At 47.9% G+C, this 27244-nt stretch overlaps 7 protein-coding genes across 7 annotated transcripts; 1 reads left to right on the top strand and 6 right to left on the bottom strand.

The window, feature by feature from the left end:
* Positions 1 to 434: 434 nt before the first annotated feature.
* Positions 435 to 3881, top strand: EI90DRAFT_3129085 (beta-mannosidase; the record flags this gene model as incomplete). The annotated part of the gene is made up of 16 exons (XM_039064155.1): positions 435 to 566; positions 631 to 691; positions 742 to 860; positions 912 to 931; positions 983 to 1168; positions 1219 to 1234; positions 1294 to 1787; positions 1837 to 1982; positions 2044 to 2184; positions 2250 to 2489; positions 2543 to 2621; positions 2676 to 2799; positions 2852 to 3013; positions 3068 to 3292; positions 3340 to 3557; positions 3608 to 3881. 16 exons carry the CDS (start codon positions 435 to 437, stop codon positions 3879 to 3881), a joined length of 2637 nt encoding a protein of 878 aa, XP_038912163.1.
* A 45-nt stretch (positions 3882 to 3926) lies between these two features.
* EI90DRAFT_2184753 (N-terminal nucleophile aminohydrolase) lies at positions 3927 to 5176 on the bottom strand. The gene is made up of 8 exons (XM_039052665.1): positions 5140 to 5176; positions 5067 to 5082; positions 4984 to 5016; positions 4915 to 4929; positions 4676 to 4847; positions 4455 to 4621; positions 4155 to 4406; positions 3927 to 4102 (listed from the first exon to the last, which is right to left on the bottom strand). The coding sequence occupies exons 1-8, from the start codon at positions 5140 to 5142 to the stop codon at positions 3972 to 3974; spliced, it is 789 nt and encodes a 262-aa protein (XP_038912162.1). The 5' UTR covers positions 5143 to 5176; the 3' UTR covers positions 3927 to 3971.
* Positions 5177 to 7412: 2236 nt separating this feature from the next.
* On the bottom strand, positions 7413 to 10573 carry EI90DRAFT_2976613 (P-loop containing nucleoside triphosphate hydrolase protein; the record flags this gene model as incomplete). The annotated part of the gene is made up of 10 exons (XM_039055884.1): positions 7413 to 8012; positions 8077 to 8274; positions 8370 to 8551; positions 8683 to 8998; positions 9067 to 9217; positions 9287 to 9553; positions 9637 to 10050; positions 10128 to 10246; positions 10330 to 10426; positions 10500 to 10573. The coding sequence occupies 10 exons, from the start codon at positions 10571 to 10573 to the stop codon at positions 7554 to 7556; spliced, it is 2277 nt and encodes a 758-aa protein (XP_038912161.1). The 3' UTR covers positions 7413 to 7553.
* Positions 10574 to 12392: 1819 nt separating this feature from the next.
* EI90DRAFT_3019211 (uncharacterized protein) lies at positions 12393 to 14565 on the bottom strand (the record flags this gene model as incomplete). The annotated part of the gene is made up of 2 exons (XM_039057321.1): positions 12393 to 13124; positions 13363 to 14565. The coding sequence occupies 2 exons, from the start codon at positions 14563 to 14565 to the stop codon at positions 12393 to 12395; spliced, it is 1935 nt and encodes a 644-aa protein (XP_038912160.1).
* A 7838-nt stretch (positions 14566 to 22403) lies between these two features.
* Positions 22404 to 23300, bottom strand: EI90DRAFT_3073585 (uncharacterized protein; the record flags this gene model as incomplete). Its single annotated transcript, XM_039061450.1, has 1 exon — positions 22404 to 23300. A coding segment is annotated over exon 1 (239 nt), but the record flags the coding sequence as incomplete, so codon positions are not given.
* On the bottom strand, positions 23263 to 24520 carry EI90DRAFT_2183997 (uncharacterized protein). Its single transcript, XM_039052664.1, has one exon. It carries the CDS (start codon positions 24408 to 24410, stop codon positions 23520 to 23522), a length of 891 nt encoding a protein of 296 aa, XP_038912158.1. The 5' UTR covers positions 24411 to 24520; the 3' UTR covers positions 23263 to 23519.
* EI90DRAFT_2183963 (uncharacterized protein) lies at positions 24342 to 26925 on the bottom strand. Its single transcript, XM_039052663.1, has 5 exons — positions 26508 to 26925; positions 26422 to 26453; positions 25789 to 25804; positions 24766 to 25332; positions 24342 to 24709 (listed from the first exon to the last, which is right to left on the bottom strand). Exons 1-5 carry the CDS (start codon positions 26841 to 26843, stop codon positions 24407 to 24409), a joined length of 1254 nt encoding a protein of 417 aa, XP_038912157.1. The 5' UTR covers positions 26844 to 26925; the 3' UTR covers positions 24342 to 24406.
* Positions 26926 to 27244: the final 319 nt, after the last annotated feature.

Genomic DNA, 27244 nt, shown 5'->3' with positions numbered 1-27244 from the left:
TATATTTTGCCAACAGGTTTCGATCGCGCCACAGTTGAAACCAGATCTGGATACATAATCGTCGGTTGGCAATATGTATCTAGTATCTACTTCATGCTATTTTAGGCATATCAATCCACAGAACGAAAGGTTGAGGGATCCATGCAATGGTCCAAACTTCGAGCAAGACGATGCAGAGGATTATGGACGAGTTCGGCTTGGGACTCGAGACCATGGGAGTTGGCGGAGTCGGCCGGCGAGGTTTCGGTGCTGCATCAGTCGACCCACAGAGCCGACACCTCTGAATACAATTTCACAATCGCGGAGATCGCTGCATCAGGCTTTGTTTGAAAGACCCTGGGGTTCAATCTCGAACTTGTTAAGCGGATAAACGACTCGCTTGACTCAACGCTCGCGTGTAACGACTTCTACCGTGACTGAACTGCATTCCTGGAATGGCCATCTTCCCAAGCCAACGCGTGCCGATTATTCAAGGCTGGGAGTTTACACAACTAGGTGGTGGTCCAGAAAATGCTGATGGAGAATGGCTCCCCGTCAGTAAAGTCCCTACGGTTGTTCAAGCCGAGGTGGGTGTCGGACGAAATGGTTACCCAGTGGCACTGTCTCAATTTGAATTTACGCATGTGCTAGTTGTTAAAGCTGAAGAAAATACCAGACCCCCACATTGGTTTGAATGAATATGACGTCCAATGTGCGATTTCTGACCGTTTCGCCTGAGTGATTGATTCTCATCTGCGTCAGGGGTCGGGGAGGCTGATTGGGCGTTTCGCACGGAATTCGGTGCAGACGATCATCAACTCGATCGTGAGCATGTGGACTTGGTTCTCGAAGGCCTCGATACGTACGCGACCGTCCAGCTGGTAAGTTGTGTGCTTGAGCTGTAATTGGGCAATTCATGACCTTGTCTGTAGAATGGGGTCAAAATCCTAAGGTATTTGGCTTCAGGGTAACTGGATTCCCCCGCCCTAATGATGTCCGTTAGTGCGAACAACATGTTCGTTGAGTATCGCTGCCCTATAAAAAAGTATATGAAGCAAGGAAAGAACACTCTCGTGATAGTGTTTCCCTCTACCTTCCTCAAGGGACGCGAGCTCCAGGACCAGCACGGAAAACTTGCATGCTGGAACGGAGATCCAAGCCGTTTGCATGTTAGGAAAGCTCAATATCAGTTCGTACACTCACCGATGCACCTTCACACCTGCTCAATTGCTCTTATAGCTATGGATGGGATTGGGTGCGAACTCAATGTGCAATATTATTCTTGAACATTTAATCGATCGAATACGTCCTTAGGGCCCAGTTCTTCTCACTGTCGGGCCGTGGAAGCCAATTTGTCTCCATAGCTATACTTGGTGTTTGGAGGAGGTCAATATTGCCTCCACTGTTGCGTCAGACCTCTCGGTCGCATTTACTGTCCATGCCAAGGCAACCAAGTCCGCCGTAGCGTCATCTTTACAGGCAAGAGTTTCCATATGCGGCTCCCCTCAACCACTTGCCTTCAGACAGCGAACGTCATCCTTGGATGCGGAGGGAAAGTCATCCGTTTGCTTTTCAGCATCCCCGAAAGAACTGGAACTTTGGTGGCCGTTAGGCTACGGAAAGCAGAATCTGTATACCATCAGCGTAGAACTACTCGCTGAGGATGGTCGGACGGTGATAGACACCGCCACGGTGCGGGTCGGGTTTAGAAGAGTCGAAGTTGTCCAAGACCCGCTCGAAAGTGAGGAAGGAAGGACATTTTATTTTAGGATCAATAATATACCCATCTTCTGTGGAGGGTCGAATTGGTCTGTGTCTTTATTTTTTAGGCTCGCCGTTGTTAATATTACGCACTAGGATTCCTGCCGACAACTTTCTCACTGAGATTTCCCCTGACCGCTATAGGAAGTGGCTTCAGCTTCTCGTTGATGGGAATCAGAACATGGTCCGCGTTTGGGGTGGTGGTATATACGAATCCGACGATTTTTATAGCATCTGCGATGGTATGAGTAGTTCTACAGGCTTCAAATTTAGACCACACTGACGATTGACCGTTAAGTGTAGAGCTTGGCATTATGGTCTGGCAAGACTTCCTATTTGGCTGTGGCCAGTATCCCGCATATGACGAAATACTTGATCAGGTGAAGATGGAAGCAGAACAAGCTGTCAAGCGACTTCGGCACCACCCTTCACTCGTCATTTTTGGTATGTAATGCGTCAATCCTAATCGATCGCGAATTTTGCGAACCACCTTCCCCCTTCTGGGATAGCGGGAAATAATGAGGACTATCAACTTGCCGAATCGAACAATCTTGAGCTTGATTATTCAGACGATCCCCCCGAGTCAGATACTGATTACCGCAAGACCAACTTTCCAGCTCGTCACATCTATGAACGGGTGTTACCAGAGATTGTGGAGAGGCTCAGTGGGGTACAATATCATAGGGGATCCCCGTATTCCGGCTTTGGGAAACTGACGACGGACCAGAAGTATGGCGACCTCCATCAGTGTAAGCGCCATCCCTCTCTATGGCAGCTACTCCTGACTTCGCAGCCGCTTTAGGGAATGTGTGGCATGGATCTCAAGAGCCGTGGAATAACTGGGACGTTCTTTCCGGGAGATTTGTGTCTGAATTCGGAATGTAATCGCAACAAGGTTATGTTTTGTTTTGACACTGAACCGCATCTATGTTCAGGCAGGGATATCCCGACAGGCGGACCGTAGACTACTGGACTGGCGGCGACAAGGAAGAGCGGTACCCGCAATCTAGAGTCACCGGTTCACACAACAAGGCAGCTGGCTTCGAGCGTCGTCTTGAAGTTCGTGCGTTCTTACCGTGAATTTAAGTGGGATTAACATTCCCATTCGCAGCTGTACCTCGTTGAGAACTTCCGGCATTCATTTGATATGGATAGCTACATTTACTATACCCAGGTGATGCAGGCTGAAACCCTGGCCTCCGCTTATCGACTTTGGAGAAGGAATTGGAAAGGTCCAGGGAGGGAATATACTGCCGGAGCTTTAGTCTGGCAGGTCAATAAGTTCCTTCCGGTCCACTTTCCTGTTTCTAATCACGACGGTCGTTAGTTGAACGATTGTTGGCCAGTAACATCTTGGGCCATAGTGGACTACTTCCTTCGGCCAAAACCATCGTATTTCGCTGTTAAACGGGAACTAGCCGCTTTCACCGTGGGGATAACTAGAAACGAAGTGAAGACGACGCCAAATGACAAGCCAAATAGCATCGCATATTTTGAGATTGACACCAAGGTAGAGATATGGGGAACGAATTCTACTCTTGCCCCCGAGGAAGTGCGTGCATCCACTGTTTATAATATTATTCTAACTACCGAATACAGCTTGAACTCCTAGTCGAAGCCTTTGATCTTAATGATAGATCATTCAATTGGAAAGAAGAAAGGGCCGTCAAGTTGTCACCCAACAGTAGCACCGAATTATGGACTGGTCAAGTACCTGGCCAACAAATCCGCACCAAGTTGAGCGAGGTCCCACGCCCGATCGTCATCAGCGCACGCTTAATGAGGTCCGGAGAAGTAGTTGGGCGTTGTGCTAATTGGTATACAGCGCAACATACGCTATGCGTGCCGAGGCTCACCCTCTTAACAGGCCCGAACCCTTCAAGTTCCTAAAATTCCCTCACCCATCCGAACTCGGTTTGAAAATCGTGGCGAGTGAAAACACATCTGGTGACATTACTTCGGTCAGACTGAGCACATCAGTGCCTATTAAGGCGATCGTACTTGATGCAGATGGCTCTCAAGATGTATCTTGGAGTGACCAATTCATCGACCTCATACCTGGTGACGACCAAATTATCGAGGCCAAGGAACTCAACAGTCGAAAAATTACAGTTAGATTCCTAGGTGATGGCTCGGTCTGAGAGGACGAAAAGGTTCCTGTCGTGCTGTCCAGTGCGGTGGCAAAGTTTTATCAGCGCTGAATGAGATAAGTACAAGCTGGAAATTAGAATTCAACCCTTCATCTCCTCATCCTTCTTGTCAATCCCGTGTTTCGCAAGTAAGGCGTCAATCTCAGCAGGTTTGAAAATTTTGGCATTTGGCGCCTCCGACTCTTTGTCTAATGTAAGGATCGCAAATTCAACTAGACAATGTACATCAGTTTCTTCTTGACGTCCGGTGGAGATTTTACGCACGCTTCTCTGAGCTAAGTGTTGTGCTATCCATAGTTTTGCTCATTACCTGGATCGCGAGCGCAACAGCTGCATTGACGTCGATGTCGTCCTTATAGTCTTGCTTCAACAAACTCTGAGCAGTTCCATTGTTCGCTCCAATGGACGTTGCTTTCCAACCACTGTAGTTCCCTGAAGGATCGGAGTGATATAACTGGAACTGGTAATGCGGATCGTAGCCCGCGTAAAGCAATGATACGCCGAACGGTCGTAGACCTAGTGAGAACGGTCAGAATCCAATCGCTACAAGCACATACTACGTACCACCGTACTGCGTGTAACCTTGCTTCAGGTCACATAACCGTTGAGCGAGCTGTTCAACGGGTATGTCTTCATTGAAAGAAAATAGGTGACCCTGTGCTGCTTGCCGGGCGTAGTTGATGAGCGAGTTTGCGTCAGCTGTTATCCCAGCGACACCAGCAATGACATTGCTGGGAATAGAAATAGCAACATAAAGAGACGAGGAAATTTGCATACCAACCCACCTATTGAGCAAGAAAATCTTCTCTCCACTGCCTCCATACCCTCCTTCCTTAGCAATTGACAAATCGAGGAGCTTTCCTGTGACCTTTTTCTCAGCAGCCAAGACCACACCGTCTTTGGCTAATATTCCCAAAACAGTCCCGGCGTGATTAATCGCCTCCATGGCATATTCGACTAGTCAAACGAGGGTTCACACGAGTAAGTACACCCAGCCAATATATAAGATGGCTTGGAAGCGAACTTTGGTACAGTCGCCCTTTAAGAATCGGCTCGTCAGTAAAGCCCCATCATACTTACTATCTGAGCTTACCTTCTGGGGAGAAGATAGTTGTGCGGCCTAGACCATCGCAGTCAACACAACAATCAAACCTGAATCGACCAAAACGCGCTCACTATCGTATCTTCTGGCCTGAAGTGTTGGGTTTCATTAGTATACACGCTCCGCGTTATAAAGAAACGGGCCCACCATTTTCGAAGCGGAATGGGAGGTGGACGCGTACTCGTGTGGCTGTGGTCACCCTTCGATCCAAATATTGACATTGAATTCTGACGACAGTCTTCGCTCTCGCAGCATCAATTACACGGGCGAATCCTGCTTCTTAGACTTTTGGTGAGGTACCACCTGTTAATGCTATCCCGGCCCTCTCCTGCAATTCTCGATGAGCTGGCGAAAGCGATAACCAGTCTCGCTCGTTCTTACCATTACACCCCACCGTCCACCCCACCATCCACCCCACCATCCAGCTCTGCCCTCAGGATGTATGTTCGCGAGCCCGACCAGTTTGATGGGACTGACCCGCACAAACTTCGCGTTTTTCTGGTTCAGTGCAAGCTTAACTTCCAGGACTGTGACACTGACTGCGACAAGGTCTTCTTCGCTCTGTCTTACCTCAAGGGGATGGCACTCGAGTGGTTCGAGCCTGATATCCTCTTGGGGAGAGACCCGCCGTTCTGTCCATTGTGGATGGATGATTATCCGGAGTTCGTTCGTGAACTCCAAACTCATTTCGGCCCTTACGACCCTGTCGGTGAGGCCGAACACCAGCTGGACCATCATAGCATGAACGATGGTCAACATATCTACAAATACGTCGTGGAGTTCAATCGGTACGCTTCGCAAGTCCGAGACTATGGGGAAGGAGCGCTTCGGTACTACTTCTACAAAGGGTTGCCGGACCGCATCAAGGATGAGATCTCGCGAGTCGGCAAGCCCGCTACGCTCTCTGACCTTCGCCTCCTTGCCCAGACTATCGACGCACGCTACTGGGAGCGCAAGCCTGAGGTCCGCCGCCAGCCGAAGCCCCCCACCTCCACCTTCGGCCCTCACGACCCTGTCGGTGAGGCAGAACACCAGCTGGACCATCTTAGCATGAAGGATGGTCAGCATATCAACAAATACGTCGTGAAGTTCAATCGGTATGGTTCGCAAGTCCGAGGCTACGGTGAAGGAGCGCTCCGATACCAGTTTTACAAAGGGTTGCCGGACCGCATCAAGGATGAGATCTCGCGAGTCGGCAAGCCCGCTACGCTCTCTGGCCTCCGCCTCCTCGCCCAGACTATCGACGCGCGCTACTGGGAGCGCAAGTCTGAGATCAGCCGCCAGCCAAAGCCCCCCACCTCCACCACCTCCACACCCTCCTCAAAGAAACCCGATCTGTCGTCGAAGCTCAGCAAAGATGGCAAGCTTACGCGAGCGGAGCGAAAGCGCCGCTTCGACAACAACCTCTGCATGTTCTGCGGACATTCCGGCCATGTGGCCAAGGAATGCCCAAACCCATCCTCGCGCGCGGCCAAAGCAAAAGCTAGAGCCGCGACTCCGGAAACCCCTCCGGAGACAAAAATTTAGTCTGTGACCCCTGGGACTCAGTTCGACCGGGTGGTCGCGTTATCCGTGCGTTGAAGGAGCTGAACCGTGACAATGTCCGAGTTGAATATTTTGTCTAGCCAAACCGCAAACAACAGCACTAGGAAGAGGATGCCCGACTCTTCACCACCCTGTACAGCAGCTTCAGATGTTAATACAAGGACACTGGAAGCAACAACGAACATAGATCGATTCCGCGTCGGGGACTGCCAATATATTCACTTGTTCTATCAGACCAAAAAGATATTATCTGACCTGCCTTCCTATTGAACAAGCCACCGCAACATGCAGCCCAATGTAACGCTGCGCTAATAGTAGAATTGGTAAAAGCCAGCGAAAAAAAAAATTGTGTGGCCTTGCACGATACCGACACTGACGTGCTCGGAATATAAACGCTGTCTTAGTTCCACTGACACAATATTCCAGCTCCCCCTCCCCCATCTCAGAGAAAATTGACTTTTATGCTCAAATTAATGAAATATAAAAAAGAAATCAAACACAACAGATTTCATGGTCCACTTGCAGTCCTCCGGCTCTGCATGCAGTGATAGATCCGTTAATCGTCTAGGTTCTGTGCCAGGAATGCTGTTTCCCTCCGTTTCGTGTGGTCAGTGTTAGACCACCGGTCAAGTGTCTGGCGCTCATGTTGTTTTTTGCGCGCCACTTGGAAGTATGCACGGCAGGGGAAGCTGAGTTTGGGGCATTACCACTTGTCTGTATGGGTCACTAGAGCGTATTACACACTCAGATATCATCCGTAAAGATGCGGGGCTAGGGTTGCGGAGAGTGGTTTAACAAGAGGTTTTCCCATAGTTTTCAGCCAAGGTACACCCAACTTTTTCTCCAGCTCCATCACACGAAGACAGTTGTTTTGTCTATAACGTCCACGTTTCCTGAAGCCTGGGCGAAACGAATGCACTTACAAAGCGGAACTGTCCAATGGACTATAATGTGCAGTGTGGATCATGAAAGATTCCTCCATGCATTTCCTGCTTTGTTGTATGTAATGAAGAAATTCATAAATCATCAAAAGCCGACGAAACAACCATTGGTCCCGGACGGTTTAACCTTTGTTTCTCCTTTTTGAGCTCTGCCCAATCAGCCTCCGTGTCTCCACCAGCATCGGAGCCCCCGTGCCCTTCTCCCTTCTCGTCCTTCTCTTCCCCTTCACTCATATCCTCGTCACCATCGCCAACAGGTGCGGAGACTTCCTCACCACCACCACCACCACCACTAGCAGCAGCTACCTGTTCTCTGCGTTCCTTCTCTCGCTCTCTCTTCTTCTGTCTCTTCTCTCTCCGGATTTTTCGATTTTCTTTCGCCGCAACTTTGCTAGACCAAGGTGCACTCCTTCGCTTCTGTTCTCGCCTAGCCTCCATTTCTTTCCGTTTCTTAGCATCTATCTCTTCCTTGGAGGTCAATGCGATAAGGCGCTGCTCTTCGCGGCCCTTATCCGCATAAGCATAGGTATCCCACTGAATTTCACAAGTTTTCGGCGGGTAGGAACGGGATTTCAAGGAAAAGGAACGAATGACTTACATTCATGTCTACCGCCTCCCACCTGTTCCCATATGACTCGTCCTTCTGCATCCTCTCTTTCAGTTCGGGCATTCTGGGCAATTTCAAAAGGCCAAATGACTCGGCGACACCGATGAGGTCGAGGTCTTTTAACTGGAAAATGTAGGTAGCTTCGTGTTTGGAGTATGCACGAACAAAGGAGACGAATGCTCTGACGGACTAATTTTACAGTTTTTGATAAAAAAAAAAAGGATTGGAATTGGCATCAGTTGGTAAGTCAAAGTGATGGTGGTTCACAAGAAAGTGAGACATACTTTATCATGCAAGGCGCGGTCCTGAGCTACGATTTGTTGAATTTCCCGGCGTAACTCTGGAGCGGCAGGGTCGATGGTAGTCCCCTGTTCCGAGGATGAAGACCCGGAGGGGTGCCCATCTGATTCAGGTCGCCCCAAATACGGACGTTCCTTTAATGGTATCTTGCGAACCGCCAACAAGTCTTTTTCGTCCATCCCACATATCGTGAAGAAAGGCAAAAGCAAAAAACGGGGGTGCCAAAGTAAAATATCAAATTTAAAATTCTTTTTAGTTACGGCTCAGTGGGACTGAAAGCAAAGATCAATAACATACCAAGGTATTCCAGCTCCCTCCCTTCTGTGCACAACAACACAAACGCTTTCCCCTTTCGTCCAGCTCGTGCCGTTCGTCCAGCACGATGGCTAAAACCTTTGGTATCCTGGGGTGGATCGAATTGAACGACGACGTCCACATCGGGCAAGTCGAGTCCCCGAGCTGCGACATCTGTACAGAGTAATACGGAAGGGTTCGTGGTGGTTGAAGGATGCGAGACGAAAGACTGAAGGACGCGAGTTCGTTTATCTGCTTGGAGACGGCCATGAAGTCCGTATAGTGTGAAAGATTTGAGTAGAGGCAGTTTAGAAAAAACCTATAATAAATAAAATGATCAAATGAGAAAAGGACGATCATGCGAATGATTTGGTAGAACGACGTTACGCTAAAGAAGTAATCGACAGTGGCGCACGTTGCAAAGTAGACGATGAACCTCGAAGATTCCCCTCCAGGATTTACGGATTCATGTCTCAGTAACCGAATCAATTGAAGCGTCTTCTCAGATGTTGCACAGGCGATATAAGCAAGTTCGAGACTACGACAAACAAAGATCATTATCAGCGGTCGTACGTCCATGCCAGATGATGAGTTCCCCTTTTCCAACCTTGCTGGTACTCTCCTCTCATTCGTCTCGATAACGTCCCCGAATGACGCATCGTCATCATCCACCTTCCGCTTCCCGCCCTTCCCTCCTTTAATCAACTTCTTCGACTCGATCTTAACAACGATCCGAACCGGATTTCGTAGACCCATACGGATTAACTCCGAAAGTCCGTCTGACATCGTAGCACTGAAGAGACCAGTCCGACGTTGTTTAGGTAGATGGGACAATAATTGTGTGAGAAAAGGCGAGAAACCCAAGTCAAGCAATCTAAAAAGCAGGACCAGGACCCAAAGGGAATCATTAGTACAAGGTAACCAAGTCCACGCCCGAATAGAAAGAAAGGGCATTACCTATCAGCTTCATCAAGTACCAATACCTCCAGCTCCTTCACACTAATACTGTTCAAACCATTTTTCAACAACAATTCCTCGATACGACCAGGTGTACCAATGATGATGTCTGCTTCCGTTTCAAAAAACCGTTTCATATCTTTGAAGGGGTTGGAATTCGTTCCAGCAACGACGAGCAGAGGTGGTGGATATTCAGGTTTAGGTGGTGGTGGTGGTGGGGTAGGTGAGCGAGACGAAGATCGTTCCCGTTTCGAAGCCTCTCCTTCTTCTGCATCATCATCTTCTTCTCTTTCATTCTTAGACTCATCCTCACTTTCGTCCAATTCTCCTTTAGTTTCATCAGGTGGTACGTTGAGGGAAGGTTGTGCTTTGTAGAAGAGATCAAATACTGAATGTATTTGAGTCGCTAGTTCCCTATTTCCAGGAAGAAAAAAAAACCCATGTTATATAAGTCATGTCTCCAAAACGATGGAAGAACTGAGGGGAAATACCTTGTTGGAGATACGATGAGTGCACCAAGTTCGTTCCGTCTAAGCTTCTTCGCTCTTCGAACAAGCTTCTCCATTACCGGAATGACGAAAGCGAGCGTCTTCCCAGAGCCAGTGACGGCCTAAAGCAAAGAAAGATAGATGATATCTCCACCCGTCAATACATGGGGGATGAAGGGATCAGAAAAGAAGGACGAATACCTACTTCGACGACGACATCCTTGTGTTTCGAGAATAACGGGATCGTACTAGCTTGAACGGGAGTCATCTGCTCAAACCCCAACGATCTAACCACATCTGCACTACCAACGATCAAAAGAGTGATCAGTCTTAGAAAGAAAGAAAAAATTGGAAAAAAAATGTTGACGACATTACATCCAAGGTGTCAACGGCGGATTCAAGTTGTCCCATTTCCCAGCAAAAGACGGCGCCGGAGGAAGGGTACTCATCGTTGGAGAAAAGTAACAGGTTCTTAACCACCACCGCCAACAGATCCAAGGAGAACCGGGTAAGCGCTGAGCGCCAGAAAAAAAAAATGCTGGTATTGACTAGTGGGCAGAGAGACAATATATAATTATCATTAGCGGAGTTGGCCGAATTTATTGTGCTCTTACTTAATTGAAGGTCGTCGGGGGCCATGATCAAAACGATTCGCCAACCCCCCGCCAAAAAAAAAAATAAATAAAAATAAAAGCACCCCCCTAGTTTCTCCTCACACATCCGGTATGTACTTGCGCAATTACATACGTAGCGATCAAAGCCCTCCCCCTCCCCCCATACTGTAAGTATACATATATAGAAAATGAGTTGGGGAACCTCATGTTTTTTTTCTGGTTAAGCGGTATTGACTTTAACATCCCCCGGTCGTGAGGTCATATGAAGTTTGGCCAATCGATGAATACATCATATGTAATACTGCCGTTTTCAGTTGATCTGTCGCGTGACGGATTTCTTGCTTCCGTATAAATCCTGGCGCTTGAACAGCACCAAACTTCATCCCCAATTTACTTCACAACAACAACACCTTTTGCCAAACGGATTGTTGGAATGTATTCGTAGAATTGAGATCTAGAGACGTATTTCTCCGATTGTACATAGCATCAATATTTAAATTATAGGTAGCCCAACTTCATCCCCACTTTTCACCCTAACGGCTCGATAGAATTGGCTGAAAATTTGGCAGCACGGTGTTTGGGACAAAATCTAGGAGCGTTTTTTTGGACGGAGCATTTTGATGGATTTTTGAGAATTTGGATAATGGGGTGGACAAGTGCCTCAAAAATCCATCAAAATGCTCCGTCCAAAAAAACGCTCCTAGATTTTGTCCCAAACACCGTGCTGCCAAATTTTCAGCCAATTCTATCGAGCCGTTAGGGTGAAAAGTGGGGATGAAGTTGGGCTACCTATAATTTAAATATTGATGCTATGTACAATCGGAGAAATACGTCTCTAGATCTCAATTCTACGAATACATTCCAACAATCCGTTTGGCAAAAGGTGTTGTTGTTGTGAAGTAAATTGGGGATGAAGTTTGGTGCTGTTCAAGCGCCAGGATTTATACGGAAGCAAGAAATCCGTCACGCGACAGATCAACTGAAAACGGCAGTATTGTTATCAAGCGCAAGTGACGTTAACTTGCAAACACAATCAACCCCATCGGGAATTGTGTAATGTATGTAAGTGCCCCGCAACACACGCGCGCCAACTTTTTTTTTTTTTTTTTTTTTTTTTTGGCTAAACTTTCAGCAATAATGTACCAAAATAATTATACTACAGAAAGGGGAAGAGATATGTTTACACCGAGTAAAGAAAATTCGAAATTCATGAAGAAAAGGATGGAAAAAAAAAAGAAATTCACATACACACACACAAAAACAAAAACAAAACAAAAAAAAAAGTGGGGGCAGAGAAAGACAAAAGTCACGGCTGACTGATGGCTATAAAGCACAATACGATAAAATAAGGTGAAAAAATGTGACCAAGGGAGGTAGTAGAACCATGCAGTCCATGCAAGGCGGTATATGATCGATAGACCAATAATTCATCTCCCCCCCCTTCACAGGTAATGGACTATGCATGGGGTGAATGAAACAACGGGGGGGGAGAAAGGATAACAAGAAATGATGAAAGGAGAGGGGGAGAGGAGAGAGAGATCGAAAAAGAGGGAGGACATCACGACAAACGACGACAGGTTTTTTTTTTTTAACCCACGCAAGATAGATGATCGACAGCCGCCAACAACAATCAACAAAACGACCCTAAAAAAACTCATACCGTGAACCTCGCCGTCCTGATCTCCAATCTCCGTGTCACAGGAGCTGCTGCTGCTGCTGCCGCCGCTGCCGCCGCTGCCACTGACGTCGTCGTCATCGTCCCCGCTACATCGCCCTCACCCTCCTCCTCCCGCTCCTCATCCAAATCCTCCAGCTCCTGTTCCTGCTCCAACTCTTCCCGTTCCCTTTCCCGTTCCTCCGGACTAACCACATCAGCACTCCTGTTCATCTCAAACCTGCCACTTCCACTCCCATCCCCATCCCGCCTCAACAAATGATCGATCAAGTCCACTTCCACGTTCGAAACAGGTGGATCGCTTCGAACGTACAAATACTTGATCGTCCGCTGCACCTTCTCGACAACGGAGTCGACGGTGGCGATCAACGCATCCTCTTCCTGTTGTTGTTGCTGTGGGGTCAGGCTTAGCGGTGGTAGTTGTTGAGATAAGGGGGGTATTGGGGAAGATGCAGGTGGGGGTGAATGTGAGGGAGGCGGGGGAGGTAGGAGCGATTGAGTGGGAGCGAAGGGTAGAAATGATGATAATGGTAAGGGTTGTGGTGATTCAGTAGTAACAGTGTCTTCCGGGGATTGAACGATGATGAGGTATAAAGACTTTATCGGCGGAGGATGATCTTCCAATTGCAAGATGCTTCTTTTGAGCACATTCGATAAGAAAGGTATCTGACCCTCGAAGCCGAGTGTATGAAGTCGTGGGGAAGATCGAATCTGTTGATTGAAATTTCGCAAAATTGTAAACAGCGCGAGCGACGACCGAGGGGTTAAACCAAAAACGCCAAAAAAAAAAAAAAGAAGGGAAGACCAATCAGTACCGTGGAAGGAAAGAGGAGAATAGATTTCGAATTCCGGAAAAAAAAAAAAAAAAAGAAAAAGAAAAACCACTCACGGTGTTTATTAAGGACACTAACGGATCAACAAAGGGATGAACATTGGAATCCCAACATACCGAAGACTGAGTGAAATAGAGAGTGCGTAGATGCGGAAGATGAGTATAATGCAGCGACAAATGCTGAACCTCAAGCGTAACGTTCCTCCCAAGAACTAGCGTGCGCAAGTCAGAAGTGGGATAATCATCAGAAGGTGATGATGATGATGATGTTGTTGATGAAGACGACGATGAAGACGCCTCGGAAGACGCCGATGACGATGACGAAGAAGAAGCATCCGAAGCTAACGACTCTGGTAGATCATCCGTATGCTCGGACGACGATGAAGATGATTCATCCCTCCTCGACAATAGGGACACACCTCTGCCCCTACCACCACCAGCACCACCAGCACCAGCACCACTCGTAGCGTCCATCGAAGCAGCCTGATCAGGAGATGGATGTCTCACAGGTTCATAATGAGCCGTGAGAGGTCCCAACGTCAGACAATCCACAATGGTGACGATCCTTCTCGAAGGCGAAAACAACGAAACGAGGTCGTTCGCGCTCTCGAACCTGATCGTATTGAGTTCGATCCGTTTCAATTTCTTGCACGAACATATCCCCTTGAAATTGATGATCGTCGCGCCTCGTAACCGTAACGACCTCAATTCAGGGTATTGGTTCGATTCGTACGCGATCGTATCGAACCTATACGTCGCTTCCACAGGACTCGTCTCGAGTGAAAGAGATTGCAACTTTGGAAGTTGGATGCTCAACGCGTTCGTGATCAACCCCCAAAAGGGTGTCCTCGACGCATTCTGAATATGGAACGATCTCCATCGCGGTATCGCTTCATGAAGATTCCAAAAATCGAGAATATGACCATGTCGAGAAGGTTCGAAAGTGGGTGTGATGCAACCTCGGATGTCTAGAGGGAAGATGGCCGCAGTAGGCTCGGAGAATCCTGATACGTTCCGTTTGAGCCAAAGCTGACGTTGAGAGTTTGCCCATTCAGCATGAATGAGACCCCAAAGCCGTCTTTCCTTGAGTGCTATCTCGCGAAAGGCCCGAGAGACGGAGAGCAATGCAGTCAATAGAGGAGTAGGATCGGCGAACGGAGTGTACGGAGCATCATGAGCGATAAATGGCGACGTGATATCCCGGAACAAGAGGAGGACGATGTGGCGGATGATCTCATGCATGGATGCAAGACGTCTGCCGGCGGAGGAAGAACCGAACGTAGGCACAAGCATTACGTTCTGTTCTTCCTTCCCGTACATCCGTTCCTTGACGTGCGGTTGGGATGGAATGTTGGTAAGGTATAAACGCGGGTGTAGGATCACTAAAGGAGAGAGAGGAGGAGGGGGTGGGCGAGTATAAGGAACAAGGGAAACTCAGTCTCTGCTGAATCCTGGGGTTGCAACAACGACAAATCGACGTAAGTAGAGTGAAAGTGAAAAAACGGAGCAAGGGCGAAAAAGGGAAAAAGGACAGACTAGGTAATCCAAAACTAGCAAGTGGGATCGAACTTACCCGAGAGGATGATGATGTAGATGAAGAGATGCCGTATTTTGTTTCAGAGAAAGTCCGCGAGACCTTTAATGAAACGAACGGGAGCGAACGGGCGGAAGCGCAACAACCACACAAACACACGCGCGCACACACACACTAAGGTAGCGGAGGGAGAAGAAGAAAAGAACCAAGGAATGATAAGAAAAGCGAAGAACGGGCGAAACAGAAGCAAGAGACACCAAAAAGGTTACTCTCAAGCGCCTCGCCTAATCACCGGCAACGCACAGAAAAAGAATTCAACCCCCCGCCTCCTCCCCTCCCGCTTTCCGTGCGTGAAAGATTCGTTCGTTTGTTTGTTTGTTTGTTTTTTTTCTTCTGGCAGTTTCTTTGAACAGGCGCTAAAAAGCCACCGGCTTGCACAAACCAGTCCCTAATCAAGGACACCACCACCAACACGCCTTCGATCACGCGTCACCAAAAACAAACACTTAAACAGCAAAAAGGGATGCAGAGGCAGGATTCGGGAAGGCTTCCACGGGACAGGTCCGAGGAAAGAGACTATTCCGGGGAGGGGAGGAGGGGACGAAAGCAACAGAGAAGCCGATGAGCGAGTAATCCTCAGGAGCAAGGTTTCAGAGGACAGTGAATAACGAGGTGGAGTTGGCGTTGGGGAAGGGGGGGTAGGGAAAGAAGCAAAAGCGTAATATAAAGGGATGGCGGGCAGAGGTCAGGTGGACGACAGCTGATGTGATCATGCAGCTGTGGGGTCGTGTTGCAACGGAAAGATATTGATTTTTATAGAAAAGCCACAAGAGACAACGAACAGCTTTGTGGCGGAAGGGACGAAAGATGGTTAGCGCGAGGATGAGATGAGGATTGGGGAAGGGGAAGGGGGAAGGAAGGGGGAGGGGAGGAAATGTGGACAAGGATGGAAAGATGGGGATATGGGGCAAGTGACGAAGAAGGGATGGAAGAGGGAATGGAAAAAAAAAAGGGAACAAGGGAATTCAAATTGAGCAAGGAAAACGCCTAAAAAGTCCAATACGGTAACCGGTACGGATCGATAAAGTGATGCGGTTTTTTTTTTATGAATCCAAAAGTCAAGTACGGCCTTGAGAAGAAGAGTACAACTACACAATAATGGTGCCAGTAGTTGAGATATTGTACAAAGGTCGTTATGTGTGTAACTCGATCTGTGTGTGTGTGTGTGTGTGTGCGTGCGTGTGCGTGTGCGAGTCGCAAGTTTCACATTTGGAGTCGGAAAGGGCAATTCCCGACCACCATCAAGCATCGTTATAACATCATCACATCATCGCATCATCGGGGGGAGGGGTTGTTGTTGATTAGGAAGATGATATGCCAACCCAACAGGGGAGCGAGGAAGACATTGAACAACAACAGGACGGTCAATTAAAGTAACACAACTTCTTTCGCGCAAGAATCGCAAAAAAAAGCAGGGGTTTTGGGGGGGGGGGGGTTGAATTCGTAATACATACCCGGACTTCCAAAAAAAATTATTGCAAACCGTTTTCCAACCTTACTCTTAGTGCTCCCCAGCTTATGATGGGGACAAGCTGGAGGGAGTAGTGTGGGTGACACACGGCAACTTATCGACGAGGCGACGAAGGAATGCTCGACAGATCAAGAGAGAGAGAGAGGGGGGAAGAAGGATGCTTTTTTTTTACATAACGTCGACGGGTCAACCTTGTTACTCTATATATATGGAAAGCTCCACACAATACATGTGCAAATATATATATTACAGGCAATCACACACATGTCCACACAACAAAGCGAAAAGCCGCATCAAGTTACAGTATGTACATACATACTTGACGCGCGCGTGTTCCATACAATTTACGCATGGTTGCATATGACAGATGATCGAGCCAACAACAACAAAAAAAAATAACACGCAAGATGCCGAATGAGTGACGGATTGAACAACAACGCCCAAAAAAAAAAAATGCCCATGCTGCGAATGGTACGGTTAAGGTTAAGCGGATATGATACATGATGGATGGAGGGCGAATCTGAATCAGCAATGCGCCGTCACGTTGAGTAACTGAGTGACCGATGAAGATGATCACGATAACGATCACGATCGCCAAATTTGCATGGCAAAACTCTAAAGCTGAACTATTTGGTCATGAACAAAATAATTTATGTAGATATGTTATTAATTGGGCTATGCATACATATCCTAGATTGGCCAGTACTGACCACAGGCCGCAGGCCGCTGCAGGCGATCACCACCTCCCCCTTCCCCCCAATTATATTAGAGGATCTCACGAATCACAACTTAGTACAGTATAGTAGTACTGTACCAACAAATGATGGTTTGACCCAGCCGGATATATACATAGCAGTACTGACTCAACACATTATATATGGGGCCCGTGCGTGTGTGTATACTCACTCTTTTACTGCGAGCGCGCGTCCGGGGATTGCTTATTCCTCCATGAACTGCAGAAAAAAAAACTTGTTCTTGTTTGACTCTTCTTCCCCGATCTTCTTTGGGATGTATACGGAATCAGTTCCGCTAGCTTTCGATCAAGTTGTACTTGAAAGAACCCCCTCACCGATCGCGATCGAGGGAACCGCGTCCACTCATATCATGCTTACCATGCATGCACCAACCCCATTATATTATCGTCAAATTATCCCACTCCACTGGCATACTATAAACCGAGCTAGCTACATACATAGTTGTTTTGCGCGCGCGCTATTTTAGCGGTATTAATTCCGCATTCGTGAGAAGGGTGGGTGGGGGGGAGGGAGAAGCTACATCAACCATCATATCCGTACGGCGCCGGCGCCGGCGGCTGCCGTTCCGTTGTTCCAACTACATAGCCGTAACATACATACATAACATATGTATGCCGCGATCAAACTCAAAGGCGCGTTTTTCCATTCAAACGTACCTTTCTCCAATATATATACTCGCCTTCCTTTGTACTTACATACTCCTCTCACTGAGTACGGCATCCTAACTAACAGGCGAGAGGAAGCCCCAGCAGCCTCTGAATCATGTTTTTTCCCCATTCCCTTTTCTATGTAAACGCAATTACATATTGCATCGATAAATCGGACCGTCAAAACTGACGATCATCATGTAGTTTGCGAAACTGATTGGATCGTAGTACCCCCACTGAATTGATTGACCACCTGCAAAGAGCATGGCGGCAGTGACTAGTACTAGCTGTCGACTTCAGATTTCAGATCCCATCTTATCTGCCCTGCTAGTGCTGGAAGTTTCCCCCAACTTCCTCTCCTCTCTCCTAGCTTCGATCCCATTTCATCTTCATCTTCGAACATTTGCACGCTAATTAGATCGATGATCCGCCCGCGGACGGAACGTGCTATGTAACAAGAATAGCGTAAGTGTAACGACGAATTCATTCACAAGGGGGATTACATTTGTACAATATTTATAATCATACTAATCACTAATCACAGTCGCCCAGCACCAGCCGTTGAGTTATAGTTGCACACACGCACGCACGGCAACGGCATGTTGAAATGTACATGTGCATGTTTGGGTTATATATATATATATTCCTATACACTGGATCGAATCATCCAGCCACATTGCATACTTGAGATACATGTGTCTAGCTAGTTAGCTACTGTGTATTTTTTTTAAAGTAATGGCATGAGCATTAGTTAATCGATCGATCGACGCGGAAGATTTTCGCAAAGTAAGCTTGAATTTCTTGACATGACGCCTCATGCACAACATGAACCATGCGACTATGAGTACATACTTGCGTGGCAAAAAAAGAGCGTGCATAGCCAAGTTATATAGTTGATGATCGATCGCGTTGGGCCGCACACACACGCATGTCATGTATCATATACTACCATCGAACCTTTTGGGGAGGGCAAAACTCCCGGAGCAGACGGTGCCAAACTACCTTATGCACCACACGCGCACGGCGATAAAGAAAAGAAAAGAAAAAGTAGGGCTCGCTAACCAATGGGGAAATGAATGGGTCCACAGGTATTGCATATTGCATATTCATTGATTGATTTCCAGGTGTCCAGGTCAAATAGAATAGGGCACAAGGTAAACCAGAACGAGAATATTCTGATACAAAATGCACTTACCAACACGTACAAGTAGTAGCAGCATTACACACAATCTCACCGAAGCGAATAAGCTATGTAGTCTGTTGTCGGGAAACTCCTAATCCAAAGTACGTTCGCTTCGTGAGACCCCCCTCTTGGCAGAAGAAGAACTTGCGGCGTGTAACAATGACGCGAAGTAGAAGAAGAAGAAGGGGTGGGAAGAATTATATAGCTGTATCCATACTGAAAGGATAGATTCAAAGGAAACGCAAAACCAACGTTACGATAAGAAGATCAGAGAGGCCACCGTTTCAGTCGCAGATAAGGTAAGGTACCCATATTAGGAACCTATCTACAACTACCAGGCACCAACCAAGTTGGAATTGCATTTAGCAAACTGGCAATAGCAAGCTGAGAGAACTATCGGGAGTTTCCCCCCCCCCCTTAATCTGGAAAGCTGTTCAATAGCAACAGACTGCTGTTGTGAAATCGAAAAAAAAACGGCACTGAGCGTGGGGGCGGCGGTGATTTGCCAGTTTTTGCCGTAAACGAAACGAAATGAATGAACGTGTGTTTTGCAACCCATTCATTAAACTGGCTTCTTCGATGTAAATCCGTGGCGTTGGAGGAAGGGGGGGGATTCGAAAGTCCCTAAAGAGCACCCGAGGATAGTAATAAGCGCTAGCCAAGGTTCCGTAAACAGAGTTGTTGTTGTCGCTGGCATTGTACATGCGTGACCTAACAACAAAACTGGAAAGGGGGGCCCTGGATTTACCCACCCCCCGCCAGCAAGCGAAAGAGAGGAGTGGAGTTGGAGTTGCAAATTGATAACGAATTGATGATGATGATCACCACCACGTTTCGCCGCCATTTCCGGATGTTCTTTTTTTTTTGTAATCTGAGGGAAAAAAAGGGGGGGAAAACGAGGCGGTGAATTTTGCTCATGGCTTGTGTGGATGTCGAGTTCCACAGGAGAAATAATGAACTAGCAACGGCACCGTACGTACGTACGTATCGAATGACTGAAAAAAGGAGGTTGCTACGGTACTGCCCGCGCGGAGTGGGCGGTGGGTTGGCGAATCCTACAAAGGATTAACGTTTTTTTTTCCGTGACTGGAATCCTTATGCATGCAGATCGGTAGAACCGCTATGCATGGTGCGAATTTCGAGGAGCGAGGAAGTGCAGGTAAGTATAGCCCCAAGGAGATTTGAAAAAAAAACCGCTTCTCGTTCCACCTTCCGTCTATGACCCATGACCGGGATGTAGGGTTGTTAGGGTTAATGAAGCGACCAAAGTGATGGCTGACAAGTAAAGAGAGAGAGGGTTACGGTTGGATGGAAAAAGACGCAAAAAAAAAAAGTCGGCCGACACCAGACAGATTGCGGGCACTTTCCAAGGTTCAGGGGTTGCCATCCGCAAAAGGCCGCCGGCATATGCCGTACCGGTGCCTCATATTGTGCTTGCTTGCTTGCCATAGAATCCCAGTGGCCGAGGCCGGGAGTGTTGGGGGCGCCATGATCTGCTGGATCTATCGTATACTTACTGTAAAGGGACGTACAGAATTGACATTCCATTCTGGGCTTGTGGGTAGACTCAACGAATTCGCGTTCTTGTTCTCAAAGTGACCCAAGTAAGGTACTTGTGGCATCCCCAAGCGTTGATTGCATCACATCATTCGATTCATGGACCGGCGGGTGCGGTCATATTTGCAACAATATTGTTCATTTTTTATTTCTCTCAGTCACGAAAGGAATTAACTGGGAACTTAGAGCTCAATAAGCAATGATATGATCCACCAAGAAGTAGAGCGTAGCTGATCATCCGCTAGAGTTGCGCGGTCGAACATGCCATCGCATTTGCGGATTCTCCCTTTTATTTGCAGCTGAAAACCCCTAAGTCATCAATCAATCGAGTTGGACCTATAGTAAAGAAAGCTTTGTCGACTGGCAGTTACAACTCGGGACAGAGCAAGAGCAACGTTACATAGCACACGGCAGGGTGGCGCCGCACCTTTCTGAGCAGCAGGGATCACAAGGGATCAGTCCCCCCAAATTAGAGCCCCGTCGAGAAGAAAATGACAATGACTTGATCGGCTGCGTGCGGGGGAAGATGACACCAAGATATATCAATGACGTTAGGCAAGATCGATTTGCGTCCCTCAAGTATGTGTGGTGTGTGCGCGGCATGTGCCTTTCATCCTCGTGGCATCATGATTCGCCAAGGAATAATTTAGCCTTCTTGAGACGTCGCGATGACGTGGGATGCAACTGCAGGTGAACATATTTACACATGCATAATATACTTACTCGTACAACGCGCCGGAAAACGCATTTTTCGATATGTATGCTTTTTTTTGCATAACTTCTTTAAGTAAAGCGAGGCGCAATAACCACCACCCACCACAACCCACCTCCTCGTGCGCAATACGTACATTGCATTTTGTCAGGAGATGATTGTACGCCGACTTCCCAAGTTGACGCGACGCCGGCGAGAGCAACAACAGCCTGAGCACTCTATATCCGGTCCCCCTCCTAGAAAACTGCAGTGACCGACCGACCGGCGGTCAATCAATTGAGCATTGGATTCGCCAAGGATGATTTGCACGCCCGAACCATCAGATTCAGGATATTCGGCGGGGTTACATGGGCTTATCAGCTCGATCAGCTGAACTCATACGTCATATCGACGCGGGGGCCCATCCTGAGCGAATTTCGGAGTTCTACGATGGCGCGTGGCCGGTGGTTGAGATATCGATACCCATCACTCAAAGTTCCAATGTCCCGGAAATATTTCCACTCGTCCAACCCCCCTACGTAACATATTAAAATATCCATATACTTATCATATTCGTTTCTGGGACTCATGAGTGGTTTTGGGTATGCTCTGCATGCAAGCCTACTATATGATATGCGTTGGGCAGCAGTATTTTCAGGAACGGATCGATAATTTGTTACCGACGCATATAACATGCCTGCAAGGCAACTGCTGTACTGAATGATGATTTCCTTATCCTCATTTAGCGTCATTAGTGGGTGCTGCACTATACTATGTAACGTTGAGGCACCAATGGCTGAGGAGTGGCCATGGGAAAAGTGTACGTTGTTGTGTGTGTACATATGCATTGTGACTCGAGTGGCGAATTACTTTATGAATACAATCTCTCTCAGATCAGTCGAACGATAACGTCAGTCATCAAAGATGGCCATGCAAGGTCTATTTTTCTTCGATTTGATTCTGGTATATATGTTGCGTATGTATGTAAATGGAGACCAAAAGTTAGCGATCATATTACGGGGCAAATTATTAAAGCACCGCCAACCGTCCACAATGCCACCGAAAAAGAAAGAGGGACAAGCGCGAACGGAGACGAGTTGCAGTACTTGGGGGGGTGTGGGGGATTAATAAAGAAACCAGCTGTCAGCTGGTACAAGTAACAGAAGAATAAAAATGTAAGATTGGACCAATGCCTCGATCAGCAGACATGGCGCACAGCCCATGATTAGTCGGGGAAATTTTTTTTTTTTAAAAAAAAAGGGGGGGGGGAAGGAAGGAAAAGGAGAACAAGCCCGCAAAAACCAGGCGACCAAATGGCACAAGAAGAAGAGGAGAGAGTACTGTTGGTTGGGCCTCGCGGGGGAAAAATGAAGGGAGTTCTTCTGCTAGTATAGTACGCGTCTCCATGGCAGTAGATCTCCCCATCCCCCCTAGCAACACTGATCATGCCCAAGGGCAAGAGCAGCCGTGTGATAGGCAGTATCAAGAAACTGATTGTAGGTTGTGAGGATAATGTGGCAGGGGGGAAATGCCACGGGGTTCATTTCAAGTTGGTAGTCAGGAAGGAAGGGGGATCAACTCCCACAAAAGGGTGTATGTTCAGGAACAACCATACACCCAAGGGTTATCCCGATAAACGACAGCTAATAATTGCGCTAGTACAATGTCAAGTACCAGCAAGAACAACCAATTGTGATGGTACCGGGACATTGTGCATGAGCGAGTGAGGAGACACACACACACACGCACAACATCCCTCCCAATTCGCCAACAATAGAACCCCAATAGACACAACAAGCTTTCAACGCTGCAAGTACCTGCACCCACATGACTTCCTTCCTTGCTTCCCTCGGTAAGAAGCATGCATATGATGCGCAAATCAGAATCAGATTTCGACCTTCTCCTTCTTAAGTGCTTAACTTGCACCTTTTGAAGCTTCCATTACGTTTTATAGGAATACAAACGTAGGCGGAGCGCGTCACGGAGATATGTGTGTATATTACAGTCAGCGGGGAAAGCAAGAAAGTGGCGGTGGGCCAGGGGGGGGGGGGTATCGAAGGGCGGTATCGGTTTGCGCAAGACATCAGGAGGTCAAGAAAGAATTGGGAAAGGAGTGTGTAAAAGATAGGGGGAGTGAGAGAAAGAAGAGGATACAGCGCGGTCAGTTTTGCGCTGATATTGACAGACTGTAAGATCCAAAGGGTATTCCAGCGTTACTGTGAATGGCAAAGAGGAACAAGATCGAATGAAGTAATATGGAGGAGAATATAAGCATAGGAGGACAAGAGTAGCCGCATGCGTGCAAGCCTAAAAGGGGAATGCAAAATCGGAGGAGGGAGAGCGGTCCACTCAGCGAGCGCCAATGCCAAAGTTCCGTCACGCAGCACCCAACAACCCCATCAAGCATCCCTCCTGCCCGACAACCTCCTCAACTTCTCTCCCACTCGTACCCCCACTCACACCGTTCACCACAGTTGTCTCCTTCACTGTCCCACCAAGGGAAGACGACGTCCCAGGAGACTTCACCGCCGAGCCCAACCCTTTTATCGCACTTCTTGAAATCTTTCTCTTTCTCCAAGAAAGCTTCCCAGTTCCACCCCCACTGACACTCTCACCGCCGCTTTCCATTGTGGACCCCTTACTACATGATTTCGCCTCCGAAAGAATCGGCAAAGGAGAAGACGGCCCATAATATCCTTCCTCGCTTGGATCCATCGATGAAGACGCCATCGACAGAGGAGTCGTAGGAGTAGGAGGCAAACCACAAGGCCCTGTCGACCGCGGAGGAGTCGGGGTCCTTGGTAGTGATACGGGTGGGGCTAGCATCGCAGATCTTGAAGGTGACCGAACTGACGCTGGTGATGAGTTGAGTCGTAGGAATGAATGTTTGGAACTTGGACGATCGGGTGTTGTAGGAGGGGCCATTGCGTACGAACTAGTTCGAACAGGTGTAGTGAACCCGGACGTTGATGAAAATTGAGAAGCACTTGAAGACATCGATGGAAATAAAAAGGAGCGAGTCTGGGGAGGTAGAGGGCGTAAATGATGTAAATTGGGATTCTCCGCAAACTTCATACTCTCCAACGAGGCGTCTGTCATCTCCCCGGATGAACGGGATGAAGACGTCATTGTAGGCCGAGCAGTGTGCAGCGAATCGAATCTAGTTCCAACTGGAGAGGCCGGGATTGGTTCCATCAAGTGTGAACTCCATCCCGTAGATACAGGTTTGGGGCTTGAAACCAGCATCGACGCCGACAACGTCCTCATCCGTGCTTGACCTCCACTAACACCAACCGAACCACATCTCTGGTAATCAAACGCATGCCTCCTCGTACTAGCCCGAGATCCAGAATCGGATGCTTTTCCTCTTCAAAATCTGGCACAGATGAAGATGGTGTCGTGGTGATCGAAGAACCGAATGGGCCACCACCAGGACCCAAAGCGAAAGCGGAGATCATCGGCAGCATCGATTTCAGGATCCCAGCAGAATGCTTCCTCTTTCCATCTTCTTTCTTCCTCTCCTTCCCTTCTCGACAGCATCCTCGGTCTGTGACAAGGCAGCACCCCTCAAAGACGGCGCAGACTTCATACTCCTCACAGAGACACCCGTAAATGAAGATACCTTGGACATCTTAGACATACTCGACTTGCTCGTCTCCGTTGATGTCTGACTAGACGTTGCACTATTATCCCCTCTCGAACTCCTGCTCCTCCTTCCAATCAAATTCCTAGTACTTCCACTCATTCCGTCACCATTACCAGGTACGACCCAATGCGCCCAGGGCGCCTTCATCGATCTAGATCCAGACCCACTGCCGGATGTAGTGACAGCACAAGAAGGCTCAGGAGCCGAAGAGGAATGAGCTCGGGGTGAACGGGTAGAACCGGCAGCAGAGGAACCCAAAGTCCGACGTGCGCCAGATTCCGGCAGAACACTAGGACTAGGAGTTGAGGAACAGAATCCAACGATATCTTCCGTCCCAACCGTCATGAGCAATCCAGTAAGAACAATCGTATCCAACAAGGTCCGATACGCAATCGAAGGAAAAGGTGGTGGATTCCAGGTACTATAACCTCCCGATGTTGATGTTGACGTTGTTGATGATGAAGAGGCGGGAGCGGAAGATGGAGAAGGGGGAGCGTACATGATGAGTCGGATCTTCTTATTTATCTCGAGGGTCGTGATTAACGAACGATCAGGTGCATAACACTATATGCATAACGGAAAAAGCAAGAGGGAAGGGTCAGCTTCACGACTGAATAAGCCGCCACAACGCACCGAACAGGAGCGCAAAAAAGAATGGGAGGAGTGACGAAAACGAAGACCCAAAAAGGTTAAAGTGCAACGAGCACCGCAGTCAAGGGTTCAAGGAGAGGAAAAGTAGAGGAAAAAGCACCTCTTGCGATGAAATGATCATGATCTCAACGTCGGACCCCAAACGCAAAAAACTTCCGATATGATGCAATGTAAAGAAAAAAAGCAAGACTGGAATAGGACCCCTGACGTGCCCACCCCCTCAGGGAGGATTTAGAAACCGGAAAGTGGGCCGAAATCGAGAGGGATTGAAAATTCAATGAAACAACATACCTGCCAAATGCCAGCTGAAGCTTTCTTCCATTTAAATGGATCTTTGTACCCAGGAACGCGAAACTTTTTCGAACTGCAGTTGGTGTGCCATTTGTCGTTGCGTTTTGTTTTCGAAGCACCAAAGGGGAAACGGGAGGCGGGGAGGGACCCAAAGGATGCGGTGCGGATCGCAAGCCCGAACCCGCAGCCGTTAAGGGTTCAGAGAAGGGAAGGTTGGAGAGATAGGGAAAGTATGGGCAGGGGTCAGGGTGCAGATTAAGTAAAAGAGGAAGCGGAAGCCAGACGCATGAACAAGAAAAAAAAACAGTCAGTTTCATGCATTAGGGTTCAATGAGTCAGCCTGAACCAGAAACCAAAAGAGAAAGGCGCGTTCCAATGCACGGAGCGAAGGGTGAAGGTGCATTTGTCTCAGGATCGAGCTCTCGCCCCAACGCACGTGCCAAGAGCGTCAGCGATGCTCAAGAACGATGCCAAAAGGCAATGAACGAAGCGAACAATCCAAAATCAAATGGTGATCAAAGATCAAGGGGATGGTGAGTTTAAACACCAAAACATAAACAAATTGTTCGTCCGGGGGAACCGCGAACAAAGGGTACTCCCCAACGGGAACTCAAGGCATCTCGCGACCACAGGAAATAACACGAAATATGAAACAGACACAAAAAAATAGGGCAATGAAAGGGAACTCACAACCCGTGAAGACCGTGACTGCCAACGAGTAACTCAGTGGACCTCACTTGAAGTCCATCAATGACGACTAAAGGATCTGTACTAACGCCAGTATCACTCGTCATTGCAGATTTGAAGAATGACAAGCTATTCCCATTTGCGTTCTCACACGGAGATTGAGAGTGGGAAGCAGAGGCAGAAGACCAGTTAACAGCAGCAAAAGGACCTCGATCCGCTCCTGATATGAACGTTTGCTTTCCGGCTGGATTCGTACGAAGGGTATACAGGGGAAGAGGAAAGGAATCGGTCTCTTTCGGTTCACATGGCGCAAAGGCCCTATTGGTTGGGATGTGAGAGGGAAAGAGAGATGCGTCCAAGAGAGTATGACTGTTGGAAATTAAGATGCAGTGAAGCGTCGGTGAAGCAGGGACTGGTACAGGCATGGTGGTGCAATTAGTACTGGTTGTATGTTATTGCGTGCTGATGTAGACTGTGTGTGTGTGCAAGCGAAGATTGAAGACAGAAAAGAAGAACAAGGAGTGCAGAGCTAGAGAGTTAGAGCTGAGGGCCGGTTGGAACTAGCAAAATAGTGAGGTAGGATACGAGTTTATAGGAGTGAAAGGAGAGTGTGGGTGCAGTCGAACAAGACGGTGACGGTGAGAAAAGAGAGGGAGGGGTGAGGATGAGAGAGAAGGGAACGCACGACCAGGGGGGGGATATTATATTCCTTTGTGCAACTAACGATGTTTCCAATCCACATGGTTTGAATGAGTATAGAATAACAAGCGTGCGAGGAAGGGAAGGTCCGAAGGGGAGCAGCACGATTTAATATTACCAAATATGA

Source organism: Cantharellus anzutake, assembly GCF_015039405.1.
Source record: "Cantharellus anzutake strain C23 chromosome Unknown EI90scaffold_54, whole genome shotgun sequence".
NCBI lineage: Eukaryota > Fungi > Basidiomycota > Agaricomycetes > Cantharellales > Hydnaceae > Cantharellus > Cantharellus anzutake.
This window is presented reverse-complemented; position numbering and strand designations above follow the sequence as displayed.